This window comes from Nymphalis io, chromosome 20 (genome assembly GCF_905147045.1).
Source record: "Nymphalis io chromosome 20, ilAglIoxx1.1, whole genome shotgun sequence".
NCBI classification, from domain to species: Eukaryota; Metazoa; Arthropoda; class Insecta; order Lepidoptera; family Nymphalidae; genus Nymphalis; species Nymphalis io.
The window spans coordinates 621,983-644,957 of record NC_065907.1 but is presented as its reverse complement, the minus strand read 5'-3'; the positions used below and the strand labels follow the sequence as shown (position 1 = coordinate 644,957).

General features: G+C 35.8%; 1 protein-coding gene across 2 annotated transcripts; it reads left to right on the top strand.

Annotated features, from left to right (window-relative positions):
* The first annotated feature begins 6,806 nt into the window (after positions 1-6,806).
* On the top strand, positions 6,807-22,971 carry LOC126776270 (solute carrier organic anion transporter family member 1C1-like). Of its 2 annotated transcripts, XM_050498597.1 has the most exons (14): positions 6,807-6,937; positions 9,668-9,829; positions 15,748-15,859; positions 16,477-16,641; positions 16,762-16,929; positions 17,207-17,392; positions 17,815-18,018; positions 18,524-18,645; positions 19,587-19,673; positions 19,826-20,022; positions 20,525-20,638; positions 21,042-21,166; positions 21,597-21,737; positions 21,934-22,971. In XM_050498597.1, exons 3-14 carry the CDS (start codon positions 15,826-15,828, stop codon positions 22,107-22,109), a joined length of 1,719 nt encoding a protein of 572 aa, XP_050354554.1. In that variant the 5' UTR covers positions 6,807-6,937; positions 9,668-9,829; positions 15,748-15,825; the 3' UTR covers positions 22,110-22,971. The 2 variants fall into 2 exon arrangements, with proteins under 2 accessions (XP_050354554.1, XP_050354553.1); XM_050498596.1 differs by lacking the exon at positions 9,668-9,829.
* Positions 22,972-22,975: the final 4 nt, after the last annotated feature.

Here is a 22,975-nt window from a genome sequence, read left to right as displayed (position 1 = left end):
AGCTTATAGTGTCGCTGGAAGCGTCACATTCCCGGACGAATACGAAAAGTGGCGCTGCGGAACGATCACATTCCACACCCCTGAAAATAGCCTCAACGTAGTCACAACCCGAGGACGGGATATGATAGAAGACACAATTCTTGTAACAGCCCAATCGCTATTGGAAAGTGTTTCCTTCGAAAACTAGGTATAGAGTGCCAGAGTGTGCAAAAACCACCAGGTTTAAATGCAATTTCAACTTTGAATTGTAGCCACTACTCCTCTACGTTCTTCTCATCGGAGATGTCGATCAACTCCCATACATTGACAAGACAATCTTTTCAAGCTTACATATCTTTATAACATCATCTGTTGGACTCATATAGATGACCATTGCATGTAGCGCACTCCGTGAGTTTACAAAATAATATATTTGTAAAGTAATAAAGTTCCTTCATCAAAGTTCGTACAGTATTGCGATCCCTTAGACCCAACCTAAAACTGTACTTAACATATACACAAGAACAAGAATCCCTACAAGTCCAATGGCAACAGAGAAGGATCCAAAATCCTGACAATATATGAGGCCCAGGGACTAAATTATACGATGACAATTGTCAAAAATGTGCGACAAAATTGCCAATTGCCCGACAGCGTATTCCAATCATTGGTCTACAAATCCCATGCAGTGTCAATATCGCGTAACATGAATAACTTCGTATATTACATCGAAGACAGTGACGACTCGATGGGGAAACTCGTGGTAGAGTACAAATGGCGACTACCACTATCCATCCTAGGTATTTTTTTATAGAATAGGAAGGCGGACGAGCATATGGGCCACCTGATGGTAAGTGGTCACCAAACGCCCTTAGACATTGGCATTGTAAGAATTGTCAACCATCGCTTACATAGCCAATGCGCCACCAACCTTGGGAACTAAGATTTTATGTCCCTTGTGCCTGTAATTACACTGGCTCACTCACCCTTCAAACCGGAACACAACAATATCAAGTATTGCTGTTTTGCGGTAGAATATCTGATGAGTAGGTGGTACCTACCCAGGCGAGCTTGCACAAAGCCCTACCACCAGTCAATATCCAGAATCCTCACACAACAAGATGAAGAAAAAAAATGAACCAGTGTAACTACAGACACAAAGGACATAACATCGTCGTTCCCAAGATTGGTGTCGCATTGGCAATGTAATCAATGGTTAATACTTTTTATATCGCCAATGTCTATGGGCGGTGGTGCCCACTTAAAATCGGGTGGCCCATTTGCCCGTCCGTTTACCTATAACATAAAAGAACGAACCTTCACCTATTTAAAAAAATAAGATTACAGATATTAACCATTCCCGACTTCAACAATACTCCATGGGATTACGAAGTGGCTGTAATTACTTTGTCTCATTCTTTCTTTAACCTTCTCAAAAAAGGAGAGAAGGCCTTAGAGCGGCAGTAGGACATTCACAGGCTGTTACTGTACTCTTTATTTGAATATGCGAAGAGTGAGTGGTACCCATCTGAGCTTGTTAAAAGCCCTATCACAAAGTAGATAGTTTTTACGATTACTTATGTTTGTTGAATATTTTTTGGACGAAGCCGATATAATTCTTTTAATCAGATTTTTTACTTTGGGTAATATCTTATCCGATACCGAAATGAACGCACTGCCTAATCGTAACATGACATTTGAGTGAAGGCTCATACTTTTGATTGATGAATGTTGATGTACTTGGCTGGACAGTTTCAAATTAAAACAGCTTCTATTTAATAAAACAGAGAAGTGGCTATTATTGTAACTTCTCGATTTGTCTTATCTGTAACAATGTCGACTATAATATCCTACTAAATGTATTTCAAGTACTGTATGATTGTAGAAATTTATGTAGAAATAAGAAATATAAACATTATATAATTGTAAGATTAGAAGTATATAGTGTAAAATATAATTTATAACATTATGAAATAGATATTGTTTTTGTCGATTTATGTAGACAATGTTTATTTCCTTTCTTAAATTATATCAACAATTGAGGCAAAATGTTATTGAAATAAGAGAACAATGGAACCAAAGATGCCTATGGATAAAAATAGTAAATAATAAACTTGATATTTCTTCTTCTAATGTTATTGCTTTGATCATTATTTCAATCGCAAAAAGCATGTGTTACCTACTTTCTACTTAGAATAAATTAGGTTTCTTGCCGCTTCTTGATAGATTCTACATTTCGAACCGGTGGTAATTGTATTGTACTTTTTAATGGTCATGTAACAAGATTAAATTAAATGTCCTTAAAGTTATCGCATGTATATACGTAAGAGGTATTTAAATTAATTTAATTTTTCTGTTGTTTTTAATAATCTTGTAATGGCGTTTCAAAAGTGCTTGTAAGTGGCTAATTACAGATCTATTTATTTATATATAGGAGAAACCATAGATATATGAGATACGTAAAAGTAAAAGAACGACACTTTATAAAACTTGCGATGCATATTAAAAACAAATACAATTTTAAAATTACATATATATAAAATGTCCAGGGCAATTTTCTGTTAACTACAGTCATTTAACAAACAGTGCAGTTATTTGACACAGACCTAATTAAGGACATCCTGGGAATCGTTAGAAGTTTTTCATAACATTATCGATATTAATTTTTTAACTTGGTAAAAAAAATTAGTAGCCCGAGGATTTGGGATTTACTCGAGCGCGACAATTTAACATCGGCAGATATACCTTACACCCTATTAAGTATCTCAGAACCAAACCAAACCAAACCAAACATAAGCCAGGGCCCAGCGTCTATTATGTTAAATACAATATTATATAATTAAATATTATGTAATAATACTAGAATATTTTTTGAATAATATTATGTTAGTTAATTCAAGAAGTTCCTAACCTTAAAACAAATGTTATAAAACGTATTCAGCGATTGAATTGCTTATTATCCGGTTATATAAACGACATTCGTCTTAATATTTATCGTGATTGTTTTTTTTTTTACGAACAGCATCAGAACGGCTCAAAGGCCTTAAAACAATACGCAATTGACGTTTGTATTTATTTAGTAATTAATTGTATATATGTCAATCATTCGGTCACCGCCTAACTGTATCATCAATTCCATTGCGTACGAAGAAATTTGCCATCTCTTTTTTTTGTCGCACCTCCAAAAAATGGATTTCTTGACCAGCACACGTGTTCCCGTCCTCGTATAACTTTGGTTCATTTAAACGAGGTGTGAAGAGGCATATTGCGGGCCGGTAAGGCAGGGACGCCTAGTCGTCGCGTTTGGATCTTTACTTACGATCAAGTCACGAGCAGAGCACAGCAGAGGGCAGAAGAGCTATGTAATATTCAATACAAGGATTTTCAGTGTCAAACAAGAAAAAAGCTTATATTATTATGGCCGAATAAAGCGTATTTTTTTGTATTGATTGGGCACGGCGACCTGATTGATAGGTATCGCGGGCTGGTGTTGTGGATCGCAGTTTGAAGAACACCCCTAGTGCAGAGTAAAGAATTAATGAAAATTCAGTGGTGCTTGCGTGGGTTTGACCCGCGATCATTGGTTAAAATTCACAACTCGGATTCTAAAATAATTGCCATACGGCTCTTTCGGAATTCAATTATATAAAATGACTATTCTAAATGCTTGTATCTTTGGTTTTTGTATGAATACTAATACTTATGACACAGGTGAATATTTTACACCTTTTTTATAGAATAGGCGTGTGCAATTCACAATATAAAACATTACAATTTCATTTAATTTTATATATATAATATAATTTACAGTAAGTGAATAAATTTTATTAAAAATATAACATTTCGTCTACTGAGGACAGGAGGGCTGGTTCATTTTTCACCCAGAGGATTGGATTGCGATTCAAAGGGGAAATGCTGCCAGCATTCTCATTTGTTGCCACCATACTACGCGGACATGACCATCATTTGTATAGTTAGATAGTAGAAGTCTTAAAATAAATAATTCTTACATAAATAAATGCATATGGGCTAACTGATGGTAAGTGGTCACCAACGCCCATAGACATTGGCATTGTAAGAAATGTTAACCATCGCTTACATCACCAATGCGCCACCAACCTTGGGAACTAAGATGTTATGTCCCTTGTGCCTGTAATTACACTGGCTCACTCACCCTTCAGAGCGGAACACAGCAATACCAAGTACTGCTGTTTTGCGGTAGAATGTCTGATTAGTGGGTGGTACCTACCCAGAGGAGCTTGCACAAAGTTCTACCACCAGTAAAATATCTATGTAATCTAAATATCATCTGTTTCTTATCAGTAATATTATTCCACGATAATAATAAATGCAATAAACGGTGAGACAATTGTTGTCAATAGTAAAATATGTATATATTGACAATATTTATTTGCTCGAGTAATATATTATGTCACGTGTGCTTCTCTCGTTGATTAGACGATGAATCATAACACTCAACATACGCGTTACGCTGAAAACACACATTTACATTTGGGATTGTATCCATCTTGTTTTTTTATTTAGTTTTTTTATTTAGTTTAAAAATATTTTATTAAAAATCTTGCGTTTGATCTCAAGATTGTGCGTGTATGTATGCATAATAACCGTGCCCTTATTCTGCCCGTGCGAAGCCGGGACGGGTAGCTGGTATATAATAAAACATTTTAATGAAGTAGTGTTTAAAATAAAAACGAATAATTTTCCGTTTAATTTAAACAAATCCATATAGGTACAATTTAAACAGGTGTAAAATTAATATTGTTTTCTTAAATGCAAAAATAATTAAAAGTAGCAGTTTATAAGTGTCACCAAAAATAACTAAGGCCTCTTCTGGAGAATGTTTAGAATTCCCGCATGTGGCAGTTGTCGTTTGATATGTGCAGGTTTCCTTACGATGTTATTCTATGTATCTTTCTTATATATAAATATATAATAGGAATGCTAAGATGCAATGATAAGATCTTCAAATATAAACATATTCTACCGCCAAACAGCAATATTTAGTATTGATGTGCTCCTTTTTTTTTAATTGAATCGGTGTAACTACAGATACAAGGGACATCATTTTAGTTCCAAGGTTGGTGGCATATTGGTTATGTAAAGAATGTTAACAGCACCAGTTTATTTGGGCGGTTGTGACCACTTACTGCCAGGTGGTGGTTTAATGGTGGTAAGGCTCATCAGATATTCTACCGCAAAACAACAGTACTTGGTATTGTTGTGTTCCAGTTTGAAGGGTGAGTGAGCCAATGTAATTACATGCACAAGGGACATATGACTATGTGCGATGGTGCCGACTTACCAACGTGTCCGATGTTCGACCTTCTACCTATTTAAAAAAAAAGTCCACTGCCACTAGCCGCCTATTTTATATAAAAATAACTGTTTAACGTTATTTTTTTCTTATTTTATTATATCGATATCAGCAGAAGTTTTATGAAAACAGATAATACATACAAAACCGATATGAAGGGCGGTTGGCGTGGTTGGTAGATACTTTCCTTTCACGCCGAAGGATGTGGGTTCGATTCCCACCCAGGACAGACATTTGTGTCCATGAACATGTCTGTTTGTCCTGAGTCTGGTTGTAATTATCTATATAAGTATGTATTTACTAAAGAAAAGTAGTATATGCAGTATATCAGTTGTCTGGTTTCCATAGTACAAGCTCTGTTTAGTTTGGGATCAGATGGCCGTGTTTGAAAAATGTCCCAGAATGTCCTAGGTAACTGGTGTCTATCCCAGAATGTCTCGATATAACAACAAACCATATCAATAAAAAAAACCTCTGAGGCCAAACGTGAAATCAATGGGATTCGTTTCTTTGTATTATTGATTGTTCTTAATAAACGAATTATTTTATAGAAACATTGTTACATTATCTTTCTTCTATTCTATTCTCAAATCATCAAATATTCCCTGATTCTAACTGCAATGTAAAATGCAATTTAAGTAATTGAAAGTAATTTAAAACGCAAATGACATGTTTGGTATTATGGCTTATAGGTACGTTCTCGATTCTCAGTTCACTTATTTTAATGAGGAATCTTCGGAATGGAAGGAAGACTACGGTTACAATCATCATAAAGACGCATCAGCATATCATTGTCAACATATATAGCAAGATAATAGAAATGATATATTTGTTAAATAGAAAATATATATCCGTTACTGTATATTTATGTGACTTCTTAAGTCATTATATATTGCTTAATTTCATCACTTAACATCTAAAAGAAAATATAATCGATGACATCTGTAATACCCCCTACAGTTTTTACGTTATAGCCGTGGAGACACTAATTGAGTCACAACTTAACATAGATAATTATTTCTATTTTGGATTTATTGTATATAAGATAACAGAATTTTAAGCTGTTGATATTGTCACGTTTGTTCCAATTACCAATAAACTACTAAAGCTTAGCTGTATTTTTCAGATAACATTATTATATGATAAACTAGTTTCTGCCCGTTGCTGCGCTTGAGAGGTTGGAGGGTGTTAAATACCCTGTCATTTGCTGTACCGTAACGTAACGTGTAACGTGTGTACAAAAAATCATGATAATCGATTCGTTAGTTAAGACGTGAAAACGTAAAAACGTAACTCGCTAACGCGTGGTTTGTTTACGTAGTTCGATATTATTTATAATGCCATGTCAGTGTGATGTTGATTCATAGAAATATCTGAAAGCGGTTAATAAATAAAAGCTTTAGATTAAATTTTAGCTGATAAATAATTCTACAATCTATCTGAAAGAAACACCATTGTTATCAGTCTATTGTGGTATAAAACACGTGCTGCCTCTTCGGCAGGGCTCATTTCATAGCTGAATCGAGGCAACGTTTAGTTTTTTTATGATATTGTTTTTTTCTTATCTGTGATAATTTAGTATGTGAACAAATTTGGAATTATTGCGGACAAAACAGAATGCAAGTAAGTTTTTTGTAGATATGAATTATATATGAAAGATAGATAACAAAAAAAAAACATATAAATATTTTTGCAATTTAGTATTTATAAACCATTTATGTTTATATTTAATACTTAAGAAGATAAATGTAACTCGTTATTAATATATATTTTTTTACATTTAACATCATATTAATAGAGACCAGATTAATTGCATTTTGAAGTCATGTCGTGTTATGTCCCTTGTCCTTGTAATTACACTGGCTCACCTTTCAAACTAAGTATTTAGGGGTAGAATATGTGACAAGTTGACTGCCTCGTTGGTCTAGTGACTAGCTGTCACTAGGTCGCAGATCCTGAGGATTAAAACACCAGGTCGGACCAATAAAAAGTTATCGGATTTTCTGCTGAAGAATGTCAGTGAATTGGAAAGAACGTTAAGTTGGTCTGGAAATCTGGTTGGGTTTTAAATATTTTAGGCCGTGTCGTATTACAGTCGCATCGGATTATAATAGTGAAGGCAAAGTGAGTGCATCTGTGTTTGCATAGTGTGTACGCTTCGTAGACTATATTATATCCTGTGCAGTTGGCTAATCTGTCTTGAGATTGGCCGCCGAAGCCGAAATCGGTCTGGAGGACATCATCATCGTGTGATGAGTGCGTAACCTACCCAGTTGGATTTGAACGAAACCTTTCTAAGTAAATATATTAAAAAATGTTTTCTAATATTGGAAACCATATAAAAGTTATTATAATATCGATATGGGTAAAAGATCAATTTTGATATTTTTTAATTAATGTTTAAATGTATGTTACATTCTCGTATATACGTCATTGGTTTCATTCATAATTTAAGTACTTTTATTCAAGTACCCACTCTAGGTACTTCTAGGTACTTGGATAAAATAAAATAATAATGATGTAAATTTAATCTTATACGAGCACTTTAAATAATTCGTTTACAAGATTGTAATAAATGTAATGTTACCAAAGGGTTCGGTCAATACGCCAACGTCCATACCACGTTGAATACACCGGTTCTCGTCCGATCACCGAAGTTAAGCAACGTCGGGCGCGTTCAGTACTTGGATGGGTGACTGCCTGCCTGCTACACCGCATACACCTCACACAGCTTTTGACCGGCCACGGTTGTTTTGGCCGGTACCTGTGTGAGGTGGTCGGTAGGGAGCCGACGGTGGAGTGCCACCATTGTGGCGGAGGAGCCGTGGATACGGCGGAACACACGCGCGTAGAGTGCCCGGCTTGGGCGGAGCCTCGCGTGGTCCTATCCACGGCTGTAGGTGGGGACCTGTCGCTTCCGGCCGTCGTCGAGAAGATGGCCGGAAGCGAAGAGATCTGGGCGGCAGTGTCCCGGTTCAGCGGATGCGTCATGTCGCAAAAGGAGGAAGCAGAGCGGGAGCGGGAGGACGACGTGGACTCGCTCCCGCAACGAAGAAGGAGACCTCATCGACGGCGACGTGCCTTCGCAGGCCGGACGCTGCCGCAGAGTTAAGGTGTGGTTGGCGGCGGAGCCAGTTTTGTTTGTTGATCCACCGCGGGGCGTCAAGCCCTGACGCCCAGTCTCCAGTGACGGACACGGGGGAGTCCGTCACGTTCAGGACGGAGGCACAGAGAGGAGAGAGGCGCGCCCTAACATCCTGGCGCGCTCTCGAGATGGGTCGCCTTATGGCGACGACCGCTGGCGGGGTTGCGGTTGTAAGTCACAACGTTCCCGTGACCCCGCCGCCTTCCGGAGAGGCGGAATTCCGGGGAGATTTTAGTGGGTAGGACGGGGCTGTCTGCCCCGTGAGTCCCACATACCAGTCCCGGTCCCCCTGGACCGGGCGGCAGGCGTAAATGCATTTCCTCCCCGAAAAAAAAAAAAAAATGGATTCGGTCAATACCGAGGAGAACCACAACCAATCAATCTGCCTGTATGTGAATTTGAAATTTGAAAAAAAAAAACAAAAAAATAATCTATGCCCCGTTCAAGTTGAAATTACCATATCTAGGACATTTTTATTCTGTTTGTTATCTTGGGATATCTCCACCTCTACAAGTACTTATAAAGTTTGTACTGATTAACTTTGTATGATTTTTGCCTGAAACAGTGCGAAATCACAGTCATATTAGTGATGACGAAGAATTATATCGGATTCTTATATAATTCACTTCACTCTGCTGGTGACAAATCGTCGTGTATCTTTGAACAGTCTTTCGTAACTTTTACCACACCATCGTCTATTAAATTATTAAGAATCATTCATACAAAAATAATGTATACTTATATCAGATTTTTGGGCAGTCTCTAGTTTTTTGAGCAATGACTTCCCTGTATACACTGTTCAAAAGGCCTTGTTAAAGTAATTTTTGTCATAGCAACGGCTTCGAGACAAATAGTCTTGCAGACGGTGAGCAAGGTATGAGCAATGACTTTGTTGTTCGTCGCTGAAACAAAAATCCACGCAATTATGAACAATAGAAATTGAATTGTAAATTGCATGTTCCGTTCTCACTTTCTTGACAGCTTACAATACCTTATGATTGATTATAAAACAAATACAAATAACAGTAATAATTGCTTCGACCTTTTTTTTCGATGTTTCATCATAATGATGATCTAATTTATTTGATTTTGTTGTCTAATCACTAAATGAGTGGACATTAATCGTGTATCTAATTTTGATAAGATCTTACTCCGTAAGAAGCCTTATTAAGATATTGTTCAATATTCCTATTTACCGTATGTTTCAGGAGTGCACTGCAATAATCCAAGGGTTTAGTTTCGGTTTAAAGGCATTTATTTCTCAGAAATAATACAAAAAATCAAAAATTAAAATTATATACATTAATATAGTTTGAAAAAATATCTCGGATACAACAAAATAAATAATTAGAAACTTAAAACAGATGAAGGTATGTACACGTAAATATAGGAACCTTTCACTATTTACAATCACTGGTAACTTAATTGTATACTTGAAAAGACGATATCCTATCTTTTTTTAACGTTCTTGTCGTAATATTTTTACAATTTCTCAACGAACACTTCGGCATTTTTACGAGCGTGCAGTGACGCGAGTGAAGCGAGACTATTTGAAATGAGAACACAATTTTGAATTGTGTGCTTCTTTTATGCGGACGTTTTTGAGACGCTGAGTGTGTATCTAGGGTTGATTATATATCAATGGTCATATAACACTTTTATAGATTATTATAAAGGATACGTCTGCCTATTTACATTGATCATGAACTCCATCAAGATAATGTATGATTGACAATTTGATAAGATATGTCTAAGGTTTCCGGAAATGTAACTCGAGAATGAACTGGTAAAGTTAATCGCCATTTTACTAACTTTTACTAACCAAAAGGTAATAGGGTTTTGTGCATAGGGTTGCCAGCCCTAAGCACAACTTGAGACTTGGTCATATAGGCCGGAATTATTTTAAAACCTTACATTTTCACAGCTAAAATTATACTTTCTTATACGATTTCAAAGCTTGACTCAACTTTTATAATATTATTATTAAGTATTATAACTAGCATTGCACCCTTTTTCTGAGCGACTGCATTACGTTCAGTAAAATATACGGACAAAATGTACTATAATAATTCGCATATAGCGGACTTATTAATATTTTCTTATAATAAGCCAAACATATACAGGAGACACCTTTATAAAGAAGCAACTTTGAGGCAGAGGAATGGAAATATTTGTATATGTGCGTGTACATTTAATTTTTCGAATGATACGTCACAAACAGGCGTTATTTAAAAGTAAAATAGCACAATTAGGAAGATGAGCTTATTTTTTTTATGATCTCAAAAAATCATATTTAAAATACAAAAAAATACTAGTGAAAGAAATTTTACGATATCTGCTAAAATGATTTTTTTACTATCTTTTAAAGTTACGAGTTTATTAACTTCTTTTTTAATGCGTAAAAACAGTCTATATTCGCTTCAGCAAACATCCCTGAAGCACTACAGAAGCGAGGTAACCCCATCAGCAATCTAAAGGCTTTATTGTACTGGACACGTAGATTATTGTATGATTTTAATGTACATATAATTAGCCCACAAACTACATGTATAAAAAGAGGTACAGTAAGCGCGGAGTAATGTTTTTTTTACAGCTCTTGACGCACGCGCAAATCTTCTGACAATCATGTTAGCTTTTATTGACAATGCTCTCCTCTCCCTTTCAATGTCATTATCATCCTTGAGACTGGTGGTTAGTATATGTCCAAGGTATTTTAATTGGAAAACCTGAGTCAAGCTCATATTATTAATTTTTACCGAAGGTATTATTTTTGGACATTTATTACCACTTTCAAAGATCATTATTACGCTTTTTTTTACATTATATGTAAGTCCATGTGTTTTGGCACAATTTTTTTTTTTGCTAATAGTTTTTTTAGACCACTAACTGATGCGCTAAGCAAAACCATATCATCAGCGTAACTGATATTATTGACGTTAACTCCATTAATATGGTATCCAACTCTCCTCCATAAAATAGCAGAGCCTCCAAATCAGCAACAATTCCTCGGTTGAGTCCAATGAAAAATATGATATTACTTTGTAATGCAATATACAAAGTATATATAAAATTATAGAAAAATAAACCCTTCCTGTGAACAAAACAACTTATTACCCATCTTGCATAAACACTAAGAAGGTCCTAAGAATGCCCTAGACATAGGTACAAAGAAGAATACTAGGGAGGATCCTCCCGAACGTGGGTGGGCCAGGAGGCTCCTGCAGGCGCCTGTACACCGGCGTCGTGCGCTCGAACGCGCTCTACGGGGCGCCGATATGTTCGGACGCTCTGAGCGCCCGTAACGTCGCCTCGCTGCGACGTCCGCAGCGAGCGATGGCGCTCAGACCGGCTCGGGCGTACGCACAACGTTCCCGTGTACCCGCCGCCTTGCGGAGAGACGGAATTCCGGGGAGGTTTTAGTGGGTAGGACGGGGCTTTCTGCCCCGTTAGTCCCACATACCCGCCCCGGTCCCCCCGGACGGGGCGGGAGGTGTAAATTCCTTTCCTCCCCGAAAAAAAAGGTACAAAGAAGAATAAGTTATTAAAACCAAGTAATAACCTAGACAATTGAGGTTATTAAAGTTAACTTTTATAGTGTCAAAACATCTGTACTTCTAAATTTATTACTAACTGTGTGTAGAAACTCTCGTTTCGTTTCATGGTTGTTTTCTGATGAGCGAGAGCTCATCCATAGCATGTTTCTTGAAGTGCGATTATATCCGCATTTAAACATAATTGCCTGACACTATCAATCGATTGCTTGACAGTTTTACAATTAAAAGTTACTAATGTGCATGGTTTGTTTTCCATTAGTGGTTTATTATTGAGCCGTTGTCAATACGAACATCTCTTAACCAAAGACTTGAGGTCACAGCTTGTTATCTAAAAACATTGGAGTTTTGATTGAAATACCCAGAATTTATATGCTCACACAATAGCCTTGTTTTTTAATCGAAATCTTCTGTAATGATATTTTTTCTTGCGTTTTTCTGTGTACATAATTAACAATATCAGTTTCCAGTGTGCCCTTGTGTACATTGCTTATAAAAATAGGCACTTGCCGATCTGCCCCTCGAAACTTGTCATCTGTATTATTTGCACTACCCATTTTTCCTGACAGGCGCTGTTTACTGTTACTAGTAGTTTTTCTTCTCTGTACTAAGATTCAACTGTTTTTATCTTTATCTGTATTATCTATTCCTGTTCCTATAATATTAATCATTTTTTGTTTTTGTTCACTGCCAACTTGATCTACTTGCTTCTGTCCTAGAGTCAATTGCGATATCATCACACCACTATTCTCATCTGACACAGTCTGTTTATTTGCTGTTGTTACTTTCTTGTTTTTTGGAAGATTAATTTGAAATATCATTTTTTGGCGAAGATGGACACATATCAATTGACCAAAATTCTGTTGTATCACTGTGTGAATACTGAAACACATATTCTGACCAAACTTTCTTCATAAATTATTGATAATTTATTTTGATTATATGACAATAATTCATTAATCACAATATTACATCTATTATATTTCACGGTATTAGACATTATAGCATAAAAAAGCAAATTTTGCTCCGTTATCGAACTACATTCAATGACGTTACATTGACATATTATAATATGTAGTCTAATATAGTACGTATGATACAAATGAAATCAGTTAATTATTTATTCAAATAGGCTTATAAGGGCACTTTTGAATTACCATGTTACCGTATTGAATTAAATGTAAAGCTACCACCGGTGATCTTCTAGTTTACCTGTTTACCATCTCGATGTTTGGAAATCCACGGATTTCGATGTCGGAATCGTATTTCCCGGCGACTTTTTCGAACCGTTATGACATAGAAACCTTCAAGAAAAGAGCCCACTCACTCCTTAAAGGCTGGCAACGCACCTGCAAGTACTTTGGTGTTGCAGGTGTCCTTGGACAGCGGTAATCACTTTCCATCAGATGAGCCTCCTGCTTGTTTGCCCCCTTTTACATAAAAAAGGTTTCTTCCAGTAACAGTTTATTTCATTACAAGTAGGCTCCTCACGTCGCTATGTGACCAATGCCATAGTATGTTCGCATCCTTCACATATATATATATATGCCGTGGCTCGGTATCGTAACTATTGCGCTCCGAATTGTGTATGTAAAATTAATATGAATATAGGAAATGTATATCATAATCTATATCGATATTGTCTTCTATCGAAAGCGTAAAGCACTAGTATCTCTACTGAAGAGTACGTACGGACTTATTGCCGATCACAGTTATGATCAATCTGCATAAACAAAAGATTAAAATAAACAATAATAATAAGCTGATTAATTTATTTCGCTTGATTTGTGAAAGAATCCGCAATCATAAGATCGACTTTCGCTAGATTATTTGTTAGTCTACGTGAAAATACTGCTCTTATTTTAGCATAAAATAATATATTAATAATCGTTCTAATATTAATACAAGTGAAAGAACGTATCTGGGGCGTCAAATCACAAAGAGGGATAAAATAAATACGAAATTATCAACGCGCGCATCGCAAAAGCGTCGCCCGCAATAACGAACGGGCGAAATGACGTCACAGTCAAAACTTGGACGGAGCAGGAATATACGAGAGCGCCCAAATTGATTTGCTTATAAAAAATGTTTACATGATACAGTTATAATTTTTTCACACCGTAACCGTAACAGCCTGTGAATGTCCCACTGTTGGGCTAAAGGCCTCCTCTCCTCTTTTTGAGGAGAAGGTTTAGAGCTTATTCCACCACGCTGCTCCAATGCGGGTTGGTGGAATACATATGTAGCAGAATTTCAGTGAAATTAGACACATGCAGGTTTCCTCACGATGTTTTCCTTCACCGTAAAGCACGAGATGAATTATAATCACAAATTAAGCACATGAAAATTCAGTGGTGCTTGCCCGGGCTTGAACCCACGATCATCGGTTAAGATTCACATGTTCTTACCACTGGGCCATCTTTCATTTCATAATTTTTTCACACATGTTATTATAATTATTTAAAGATTATTTTAGTACATTTTTTTTTAAATTTACTTCTTCCTAATTGTTACATAGTAGCTGGTAATATAAAATAAATAAATATAAAAAGTACCTAAGACGGAACACGTTTTTAACAAGCACTTTCGATTCATTTTACGAGATAAACTGATTGTAAAGAAATCGATGAAAGATATAAAAAGATCTCATAAGACTAAATTCGATTGCATATATTTTTTTGGTAAAAATAAACTTTCCACATTACGACACCGAACCAAGCAAATATTGACCAAATTTTACTGTATCTTATCGTTCTCCGTTTTCAACCTACTTATCGATCTGATTAAAGTAAAATGATATGCTTAGATAACAATACCTACTGTGATAAAGTGACTTGATTTGTCAGATTAAAGGAGTTTAACAATAAACGAGTATTACAAATGGGCCAAAGCCCAGCACCTAAGGAGGCCTAAGCCTCCTCTTATTTTTGAGGAGACGGTTGTGTCCTAGCTGAGAATGAGTTGTTTTTTTTTTTGTATTATTATAAAAAAAAGTAGACAGTAAATTTTATAAACATCAAATAGAAACAAATCATTACCAATAAAAGTTTCCAATGATTGATTAACACATAACAAAGTAAAGGCGTAGATGCAATGCGTAAAATTATAAACACAAATTAAGTAAATGAAAATTCAGTGGTGCTGCTCGGAACTTGAACCCACAATCATCTGTTAAGATTCACAAGTTCTAGCCACGGTGACTGAGTAAAGATAAGGATAACATTCCGTAACAGGGGTCACGGAATGTTATGGATCTGGATATAATAATAATAATACTATATTGTTGGATATATGAAATATGGCGCGTTATTGTCGGTATGTAATTTGTCTGCTCCGTGTCTTCTGGCTCGCTTGATAGGGTTAAGGGCTTAATCACCGAATCGAATTAATGCAGAATTATTTAGTTTTTCTGGCAAGACATTCTAAGGAGCAGCCTGGAGTTTTGAAGTTCAATACATGCCCCTTGCCTCGTAATGCACGTAATGTGGTCGGTCTCGCTCCTAAACTTTTTCCGGTCGTGTCGGATTTCATGGAAAAGAGAGTGCACTTCTTATTGCACTCGCATTCGTGTGACTTGCGCAGTTGAATAATATTCAATTATCTTTTTCGGTAGAATCTACGATTTCGAACCGGTATAACATTTCGTTTGCATTCATTAATTAATTTTAAAAATATTAGCAAGTCTTTATGTTTAATGATTAGCCACCGCTATTAAACCTTTTTTGTCATTGTTACAGGAAAAATGAAATAAAGACAAAGGTTAACAGATAAACGATTACGACTCATTTTTAGAAAGGTAATAAATAGACGCAAAAATGGAACATCGGCGTATGTGGAATCGTTCGTCTGGTAAGGATTTAAAACAATTAGACAGCATCTGATAAGAATCACAATTTGATCAATAATCGATACTATTCATAGAGCAGGTCACTAGTACCCGGTGTGGGTCTAAATTTGCCGCCCTCTTATTTTTGGTTTTGATTATTAAAAATTTGGGGCATCGTTTAAAGAGTTCTCTTATTGAAACACTAATCTGAAAAATGAAAATTACATTAATACATATTAATTTTATATTTGTTAACAAAAAAACGAATAAAAAATCTTTGATAATATGGTATATTTTTGTTAAACAATTTTCCGCACCCTCTGCCCCCCCCCCCGCCTATGCTACGCCACTGGTATTATTAAAAGTAAAATGTGTTTATTTAAAAAATAAACTTTGATATAAGCCATGCTATTTATAACGGCTTTGCATAAGTATCAATATTTATCATATGCTAATAGAATATATATTTAACTGTAATAGGTATATCAGTTAAATATTATATATTTATCTATCTGGTAGTTTCGGTGCAACAATATCTTATTTATATTGACTCGTTATCGGTTATTCTTTATTCAAATTCATTTTTTTTATAAAAAAGTATATATAAATCCCCATTTACAGTATTTTCATATATTTTTAGTGAGAAGTCGTGTTGCGTCATGGTTTAATAGCAGTGATTTCAATCCTCAAAAATTAAGAGGTATTATTTTGGGGATCACGCTCACCGCAACGTTTGGAGAGGTGTCCGCTTACAAAATGATCATGCAGGATATAAGAGCAGGAGAACTTCCTTCCTACCTCGCTGGTAAATAATATTTCGTGGTCAACAAATTGTTCAACTAAAATATTTATTCTTAACAATATTATCTTTCGAGTCCGGAACACGAAAATAGAAAAACTTAAACCTTGTAGTATTTTTTTTCAGATCTCTTGATAATAGTGTTTTCAATATTCGAAGCGATTGTAGCACCGCTCATATCTTGGTGGGGATTTAGGAATCGACGCACTTTGCTGATCAGCTACACATTCGCTGTTACTGTGACCAGTATTACATGGTGGTTTATTCCAGGGAAATTAGAGAGGAAGGAATCAGGTATTTTTTTTACATAATTATAACATATATAGGAGTAATATGAAGCCCTTTCATGCATTATATTCTAGTTGTAACTGATTGGACAGTGTTGCCTGTCGTGGTGGTAAACCGACTGACTCCTAGTGCTTGTCTTTCGCTAAGCCCAACTAGAGCATTGGTCCTGTATCCAAAGTCCATATTATCGGAATATTCGCAGTTTATATTATAGTTTCTTAGTTACCTGGATTGTGTATTGGATTATATTGATTATGTATTATACATTATTATATCTTTCCAGAATTTTGCGACGCAGCAAACTCAAACAATAGTATTGGATTTACTGGAACCTCAACCCGCTCAATAATTCGTCTCGTTATTGTTGTATTTACTTGTATGGCCTTCGTTCTGTCGCGCGTGGCGTGCTGGAGTCACGGTGTTGCTTACACCGATGAATACGCGCCGGCTAGGGCCAGTGTTCATTATGGTAAATATTTATTTTGTTTTAAGGATATTACGTAACATTTTTATCTCAGCGAACGTGTTATTAACTAGTTACTTGTCGTAAGTCTAAGATAAAATTGGAAATCCCAGGAACGAGGTGCTTTTACATTTTTAAATGAATTCGTGAGATAAAGGACATATGAGCCCATTAGAGGGCGTGTAGGTCTATACGTGCGCGGTTTTAAAGGAAACGAAGTAGTCAAAGTGAATGTATCATATCAGACAGAATGAATTGTCAGATGTCAGCAGTTCATTGACTCTGTGTAGTATAAGGTGGTTCTTCCCCTTAATAGAGGGGCAAGGGCTAGTCTAGTGAGAGTTATTACTTGGATTCGTTTTAAAAATTACAAAAATAAAAAAAGTAGATTAAATGTTGGTTATCTTAACGGTATCTGTGATTTGCAGGCGCTGTCTTGATTTCTCGAGTGGTGCCACTTGTTCTGGGACACAAAACGTTGACGGGCGCTGTCGATGATAACATGCCGTTGCAGACCGCTGGAATTGTCATCGGGTTTTTGCTGAACTTAATACAGCTTTTTTTCTTCGTACCAAAAACAGTACCCGTCGTGGATGGGGTGCAGAAAATAGCCGTTCCCCTTCATGATCGGAGTACGTTTATTCTATTTAAAAATTGATTCACAATAAAAATCAAAATAAGGTTCTGAAAGTTCTGGAAGGCACCTTTGAATTGACGGATTTCAATCGTTTGAATACAGAGAAGATCCTATTAGAAACGCAGCTCTTTTTGATTATTATATCGTGTTTCCCTGTAAATTTAGAATAAAATGAGATGATGATAAACAAGTTTTATAATGAGCTTAATTTTTTTATAATTTTTAAGATATCTGCGGGATTTTATGAATACAGAAAGTTAAACTTTGTCCCAGGAAGATGTATTGTCTTTTTTTCTGTATTTTTTTTGCTAGTTTTTTAAGAAATTACTAATTACCCCTCCAATTAGGCGTAAAGCTTTGTGCTGTGGAGTGAGGATGACAATAGAGGTCAGGGTCGAACCTGCAACTCTTACATCGTCGGGTGACCCGTAAACCATTGCTCTATAGTCGGTACATTATATACAATTAATAATTAACAAATATCTCTTATTTAAACGAAGGCTTCTTCATGAGCGTCGGGCGCGTCTTCAACAATTCAGTGGCGATGACGCAGATGTTCGCCATGAGTCTTTTGGCGGCTGCTCTGTGGGGTTACGGTTTCTACGAAATGGATATCGTTAAGGTACATTGACTAAAACACATAAATAAGGCACAACTATAGAAGTATTTAAGTGTATATATGTATGATTCATATAGAGTGTAAACTGATTATACCATCGCGGATTTCATTATTATTTACAAACGAGTATGTATTGACAATATGTAAAAAAGACGTACATAACGATAAACAACAATAAATGTGAGTTCGAATTACATATAACGCTTTTGAAAATATAACCCAAACACGTAAAACACGTTTGCACGTCTAGGTACTCGTTATTGAACTTTCCGTAAATCCAAATTAAACATTTGAGTTATCTGATATCATAATGTAAACAATTTATAGTTCTAATCAATCAATTCAATCTAGTTTTATTTTCGTGGATCGATAGTTACTTGTTAACTATTTTTGCGTTTTTATTACTTGCATGAACGCTGCATGTAGAACTTATAAGATACCGTAACAACACGTACGTAACTTCCCATCCACTAGTCAACCTCTTCCAGACCATCTTTTTTCGGTTCCTTTTTAATGTCGTTAATCCTTGTTGAGAGAGTAGTTTTGCAAAATTTTAACCGACTTTTGCATTTATAATACTATAGTAACAGCCTGTTAATGTCCCACTGCAGGGCTAAGGCTTTTGAGGAGAAGGCTTGGAGTTTATTCCATCACGTTGCTCCAATGCGGGTTGGTAGAATACACATGAACAGAATTTCAATGAAATTAGACACATGCAGGTTTCCTCGCGATGTTTTCCTTCGCCATCAAGCACGAGATGAATTATAAACACAAATTAAGCATATGAAAATACAGTGGTGCTTGTTCGGGTTTGAACTCACAATCATCGGTTAAGATTCACGCGTTTTAACTACTAGGCCATCTCGGCATGTATATATTAAAAGTATTAAAAGTTATCTTTATTGAAGTAATAACATAGTTATAATAATTTGTATAATTTTCAGGTTAAATTCAATTTGATTCCTGAGAACAGTGGGCTGGTCCAATTCACTGAAATATTGTCATACTATTTTCTCGCTTTTGTTGTAGCGGTAAGTTAGTTTTTTTTTAAATTATTTATTTGTTTATTAAATGATCGTTAAGATTGTAATCGATATCGATGCCTGGTAACACTGAAAATAGACAAAGTCTATATCAAGTTTAGAGTGGTATTAGAAGATTAATATGAGTGTTTAAATTTCAGTACGTCGGTGTTCAATTCTCAACTCCAATTCTCATGGAGTTTTGTAATTTGAAGGCGATCAAACAAACAGTAATTACCAGTATAGCCGTATTGGTACTATACGTCATAATGACAACTGTTCGCGGCTGTGACTCAGGAAATATCGTCGGCCTGGAGAAGAGTTATTATGGTCACCCAGAATGCAGTCTGTCGTGCAAGTAGGTTTTATAATTCTGACTTAAATCATAATAAACTATTCACTTAATATTTAATCCTATTCTTCTAAAATATAAAGTAGAAGTTTTTAAATTTCTTCGTAAGAAGGCTTGGTGGTGAAGACTTCATGTATATATAATACCACCAAACAGTAATACTTAGTGCCTATTCTTTTGTTCCGGTTTGAAGGGTGAGTGACTCCGTGTAACTACCGGCACAAGGGACATGACATCTTAGTTGCCAAGGTTGGTGGAGCATTGGTAATTAAGGAATGTTTAATATTTCCTATGGTGTTAATTTCTACGAGCGGTGGTGATCACTTACCATCAGGTGGCTTATTTGGTTGTTTGCATGCCTATATTATAAAACAGAGATGTATTTTTGAGGTGTACCTATTCTTCAAATTAGACGAAAGTGTTTAAGGCCATGGTAGTTCATCATACCAAATTACTCAAGGTGAAGTTTTTTTGTCGGTGACATTCATGATCAGCTTTTTTTTTGCAGCTGTAAACCCCAGTGGAACGAATTTAAGCCTGTCTGCGCGACTAACGACATGCTCACATACATCTCACCGTGTCACGCTGGTTGTAGAGACTCAGAAGTAGTAAATGGAATACAGTGAGTGAAATTTAATTACAATAACAATACTGCTCTTGTAACTGCCAAAGACCATATACGCTTAGACGATAAATGAAGAGATGAATATTTGCAAACAACCTTTCAATAAGAAGTAATAGTCTGTGTCCTACTGCTGGGCTAAGCACTCCTGCCCCTTCGAGGAGAAACGGCTTGGAGCTTATTCCATCCCACTGCTCCAGTACGGGTTGGTGGATACATATGTGGCAGAATTTCAAGCCACTACAAACTCATAAAACTTTTGTCACATCAATATTTTATTCTTCACAAGAAGTGTGGTGTAATGATTAAAAAAAAACTACTTCTTACCTTTGCCTTTACCTAATACGATAATAATTACGGTTCCCTTATATAAAATGTTTAAAAAAGTTGTCTCGTTACCCAGAGTGTACTCGAACTGCACGTGCGCCGGTGGCGCGCGCGTGCTTGAGCGCGCCTGCGGAGACGCGGAGTGCCGGCGCGTTTTCCGCTTCCACAGCATGCTGTTCTTTATACTCGTTACATTGACATGTATGAACTCTTTTTATGTTTTTGTCAAACTGGAATGCAACAAAACAATTATTTTAAGCGGAAGAATATGTGATGTGTGATGTGATGTGATAATGTGATGGTGAGTGGTACCTACCCAGGCGGGCTTGCTCAAAGCCCTCACCTAGTAACTATACATATTGAATTGTCAGAATAAAATCAGATAGTCAGGGAATAGAGCACCTGTGTTCGCACGCCATTATAAATAAATCCCGTACAGTAGCTGTTGAGATTGATTCCGTGAGAAATACACTTCCATTTTTCTGGTCTTTAAAGTATCCTATCAAATTCTCCGGATCATGAGACACGTCTAGAAACACGTGTATTCGTTAATACGTTGCGTGAGAGAAGGAAAACCAACAAGCACCGCAATTATAATTTTAGTAGTGATTATAAATTTTCATATTTGCAGTGATAGCGTTCCAAGCTCAAGGAGTCCTCCTGTTACGGACCGTGGACCCTCGGGACAAGTCCGTAGTGATGGGCTTGATGTGGTCCATGATTGCAATCGTCGCATTTGTGTGTGGACATTCAGTTTTTTTAGGGCTTCGAGGTAAGAAATAATATTGATGCGTTCACATACATATATTAGAAAACACGTCTTAAACTCACTCACTTTTTCGCTCTTTTACTCGATCTCTATCTTTCACAAATTTTCGCAAACGCATTCATACACGCACACAAACATAAAGTCACACCTTGCCTGCGTAATCTGTGATTTGATAATAGTTTGGTATGTTTAATTACAGTTGCAACATGTGGTTGGCTCGAAGCTGAAAAGTGTCATATGCAAAGTCATGCCTTCCCGTACCTTGTTGGAGCCACAAGCGCCTTCCTGACCCTTACATCTATTATGACCAGTATAACAACTTGGATTTGTATTCGAACAGCAAATAAAGTTCAAAATTTTGATACAAGGTTATGAACGGTTAAGTTGTAGACACAATTTATTAAAATAATTAATTTAAATTGATATGAGTGTTTAGTCTTGCTTTGTTTATTTAAGCTTATTAACAATTCAGTATTCAAAAAATAGATAGTGAATTGATGAAATCTATAATTCACTTCACGTTTACTCATAGCAGTTATTTTAGGTTATGCTTTTAAAATTATTTTGGAGTACGTAAATAGTTAAAATTTTGTATACTATACTGTCATTAATTATTCACCAAAAATATATATTTTTTAATTGCGCTAGCGCCATTCTTGAGGGATTTGAACTGTTACTTACAGCTTACAGCTTATATTCACCCTTCATATCACCAACAAGTATACTAAGGTAAAATATAGATTATATAAATATGTTAAAATCAACACGTCTGTTTGTTAAAAAAAGTTGAAATTTATTTCGATTTTACGATATTATAATAACTATTAGACTCTAAAAAATTAACACGGCAACACTGAATAAATCCTTTTTCTTATTCCTTTGATTGCGCCAAAAAATAGCGTCAAGAGTCAAGATCAACGAGCTAAAAATAGCTCGCACGCATATTTATATAATATGCAGTGTTACTTGTATTTTTTGTATAAAAACTATTTTTAGTTACGCTTGATTGTTTTTATATACAAATTATCTAGCGATTTAAGGACTTATTATTTATAAAAAAAAATCGAATAAATATTCAGGATATGAATGCATATCGTTTGTTAGGTATATTATATTTTAATTTAGATTAGAAATAAGTCGATAAATGTCTGGTTGGAAAAAATGTGTATTTACTGAGAAATAGGTAGCCTTTATAAAGTAATTTCGTTGTTGTATTGTGGGAATTTTGACATAATTAAACA

What these genes read in the sequence shown, in the direction of transcription:
- LOC126776270 (XM_050498596.1), top strand. Translation starts at nt 15,826, where the DNA reads ATGGAACATCGGCGTATGTGGAATCGTTCGTCTG. An exon ending in GAATGCAGTCTGTCGTGCAA is followed by an intron (nt 20,023 to 20,524) that starts GTAGGTTTTATA and finishes TTTTTTTTGCAG; the next exon opens with CTGTAAACCCCAGTGGAACG. An exon ending in AGTTTTTTTAGGGCTTCGAG is followed by an intron (nt 21,738 to 21,933) that starts GTAAGAAATAAT and finishes GTTTAATTACAG; the next exon opens with TTGCAACATGTGGTTGGCTC.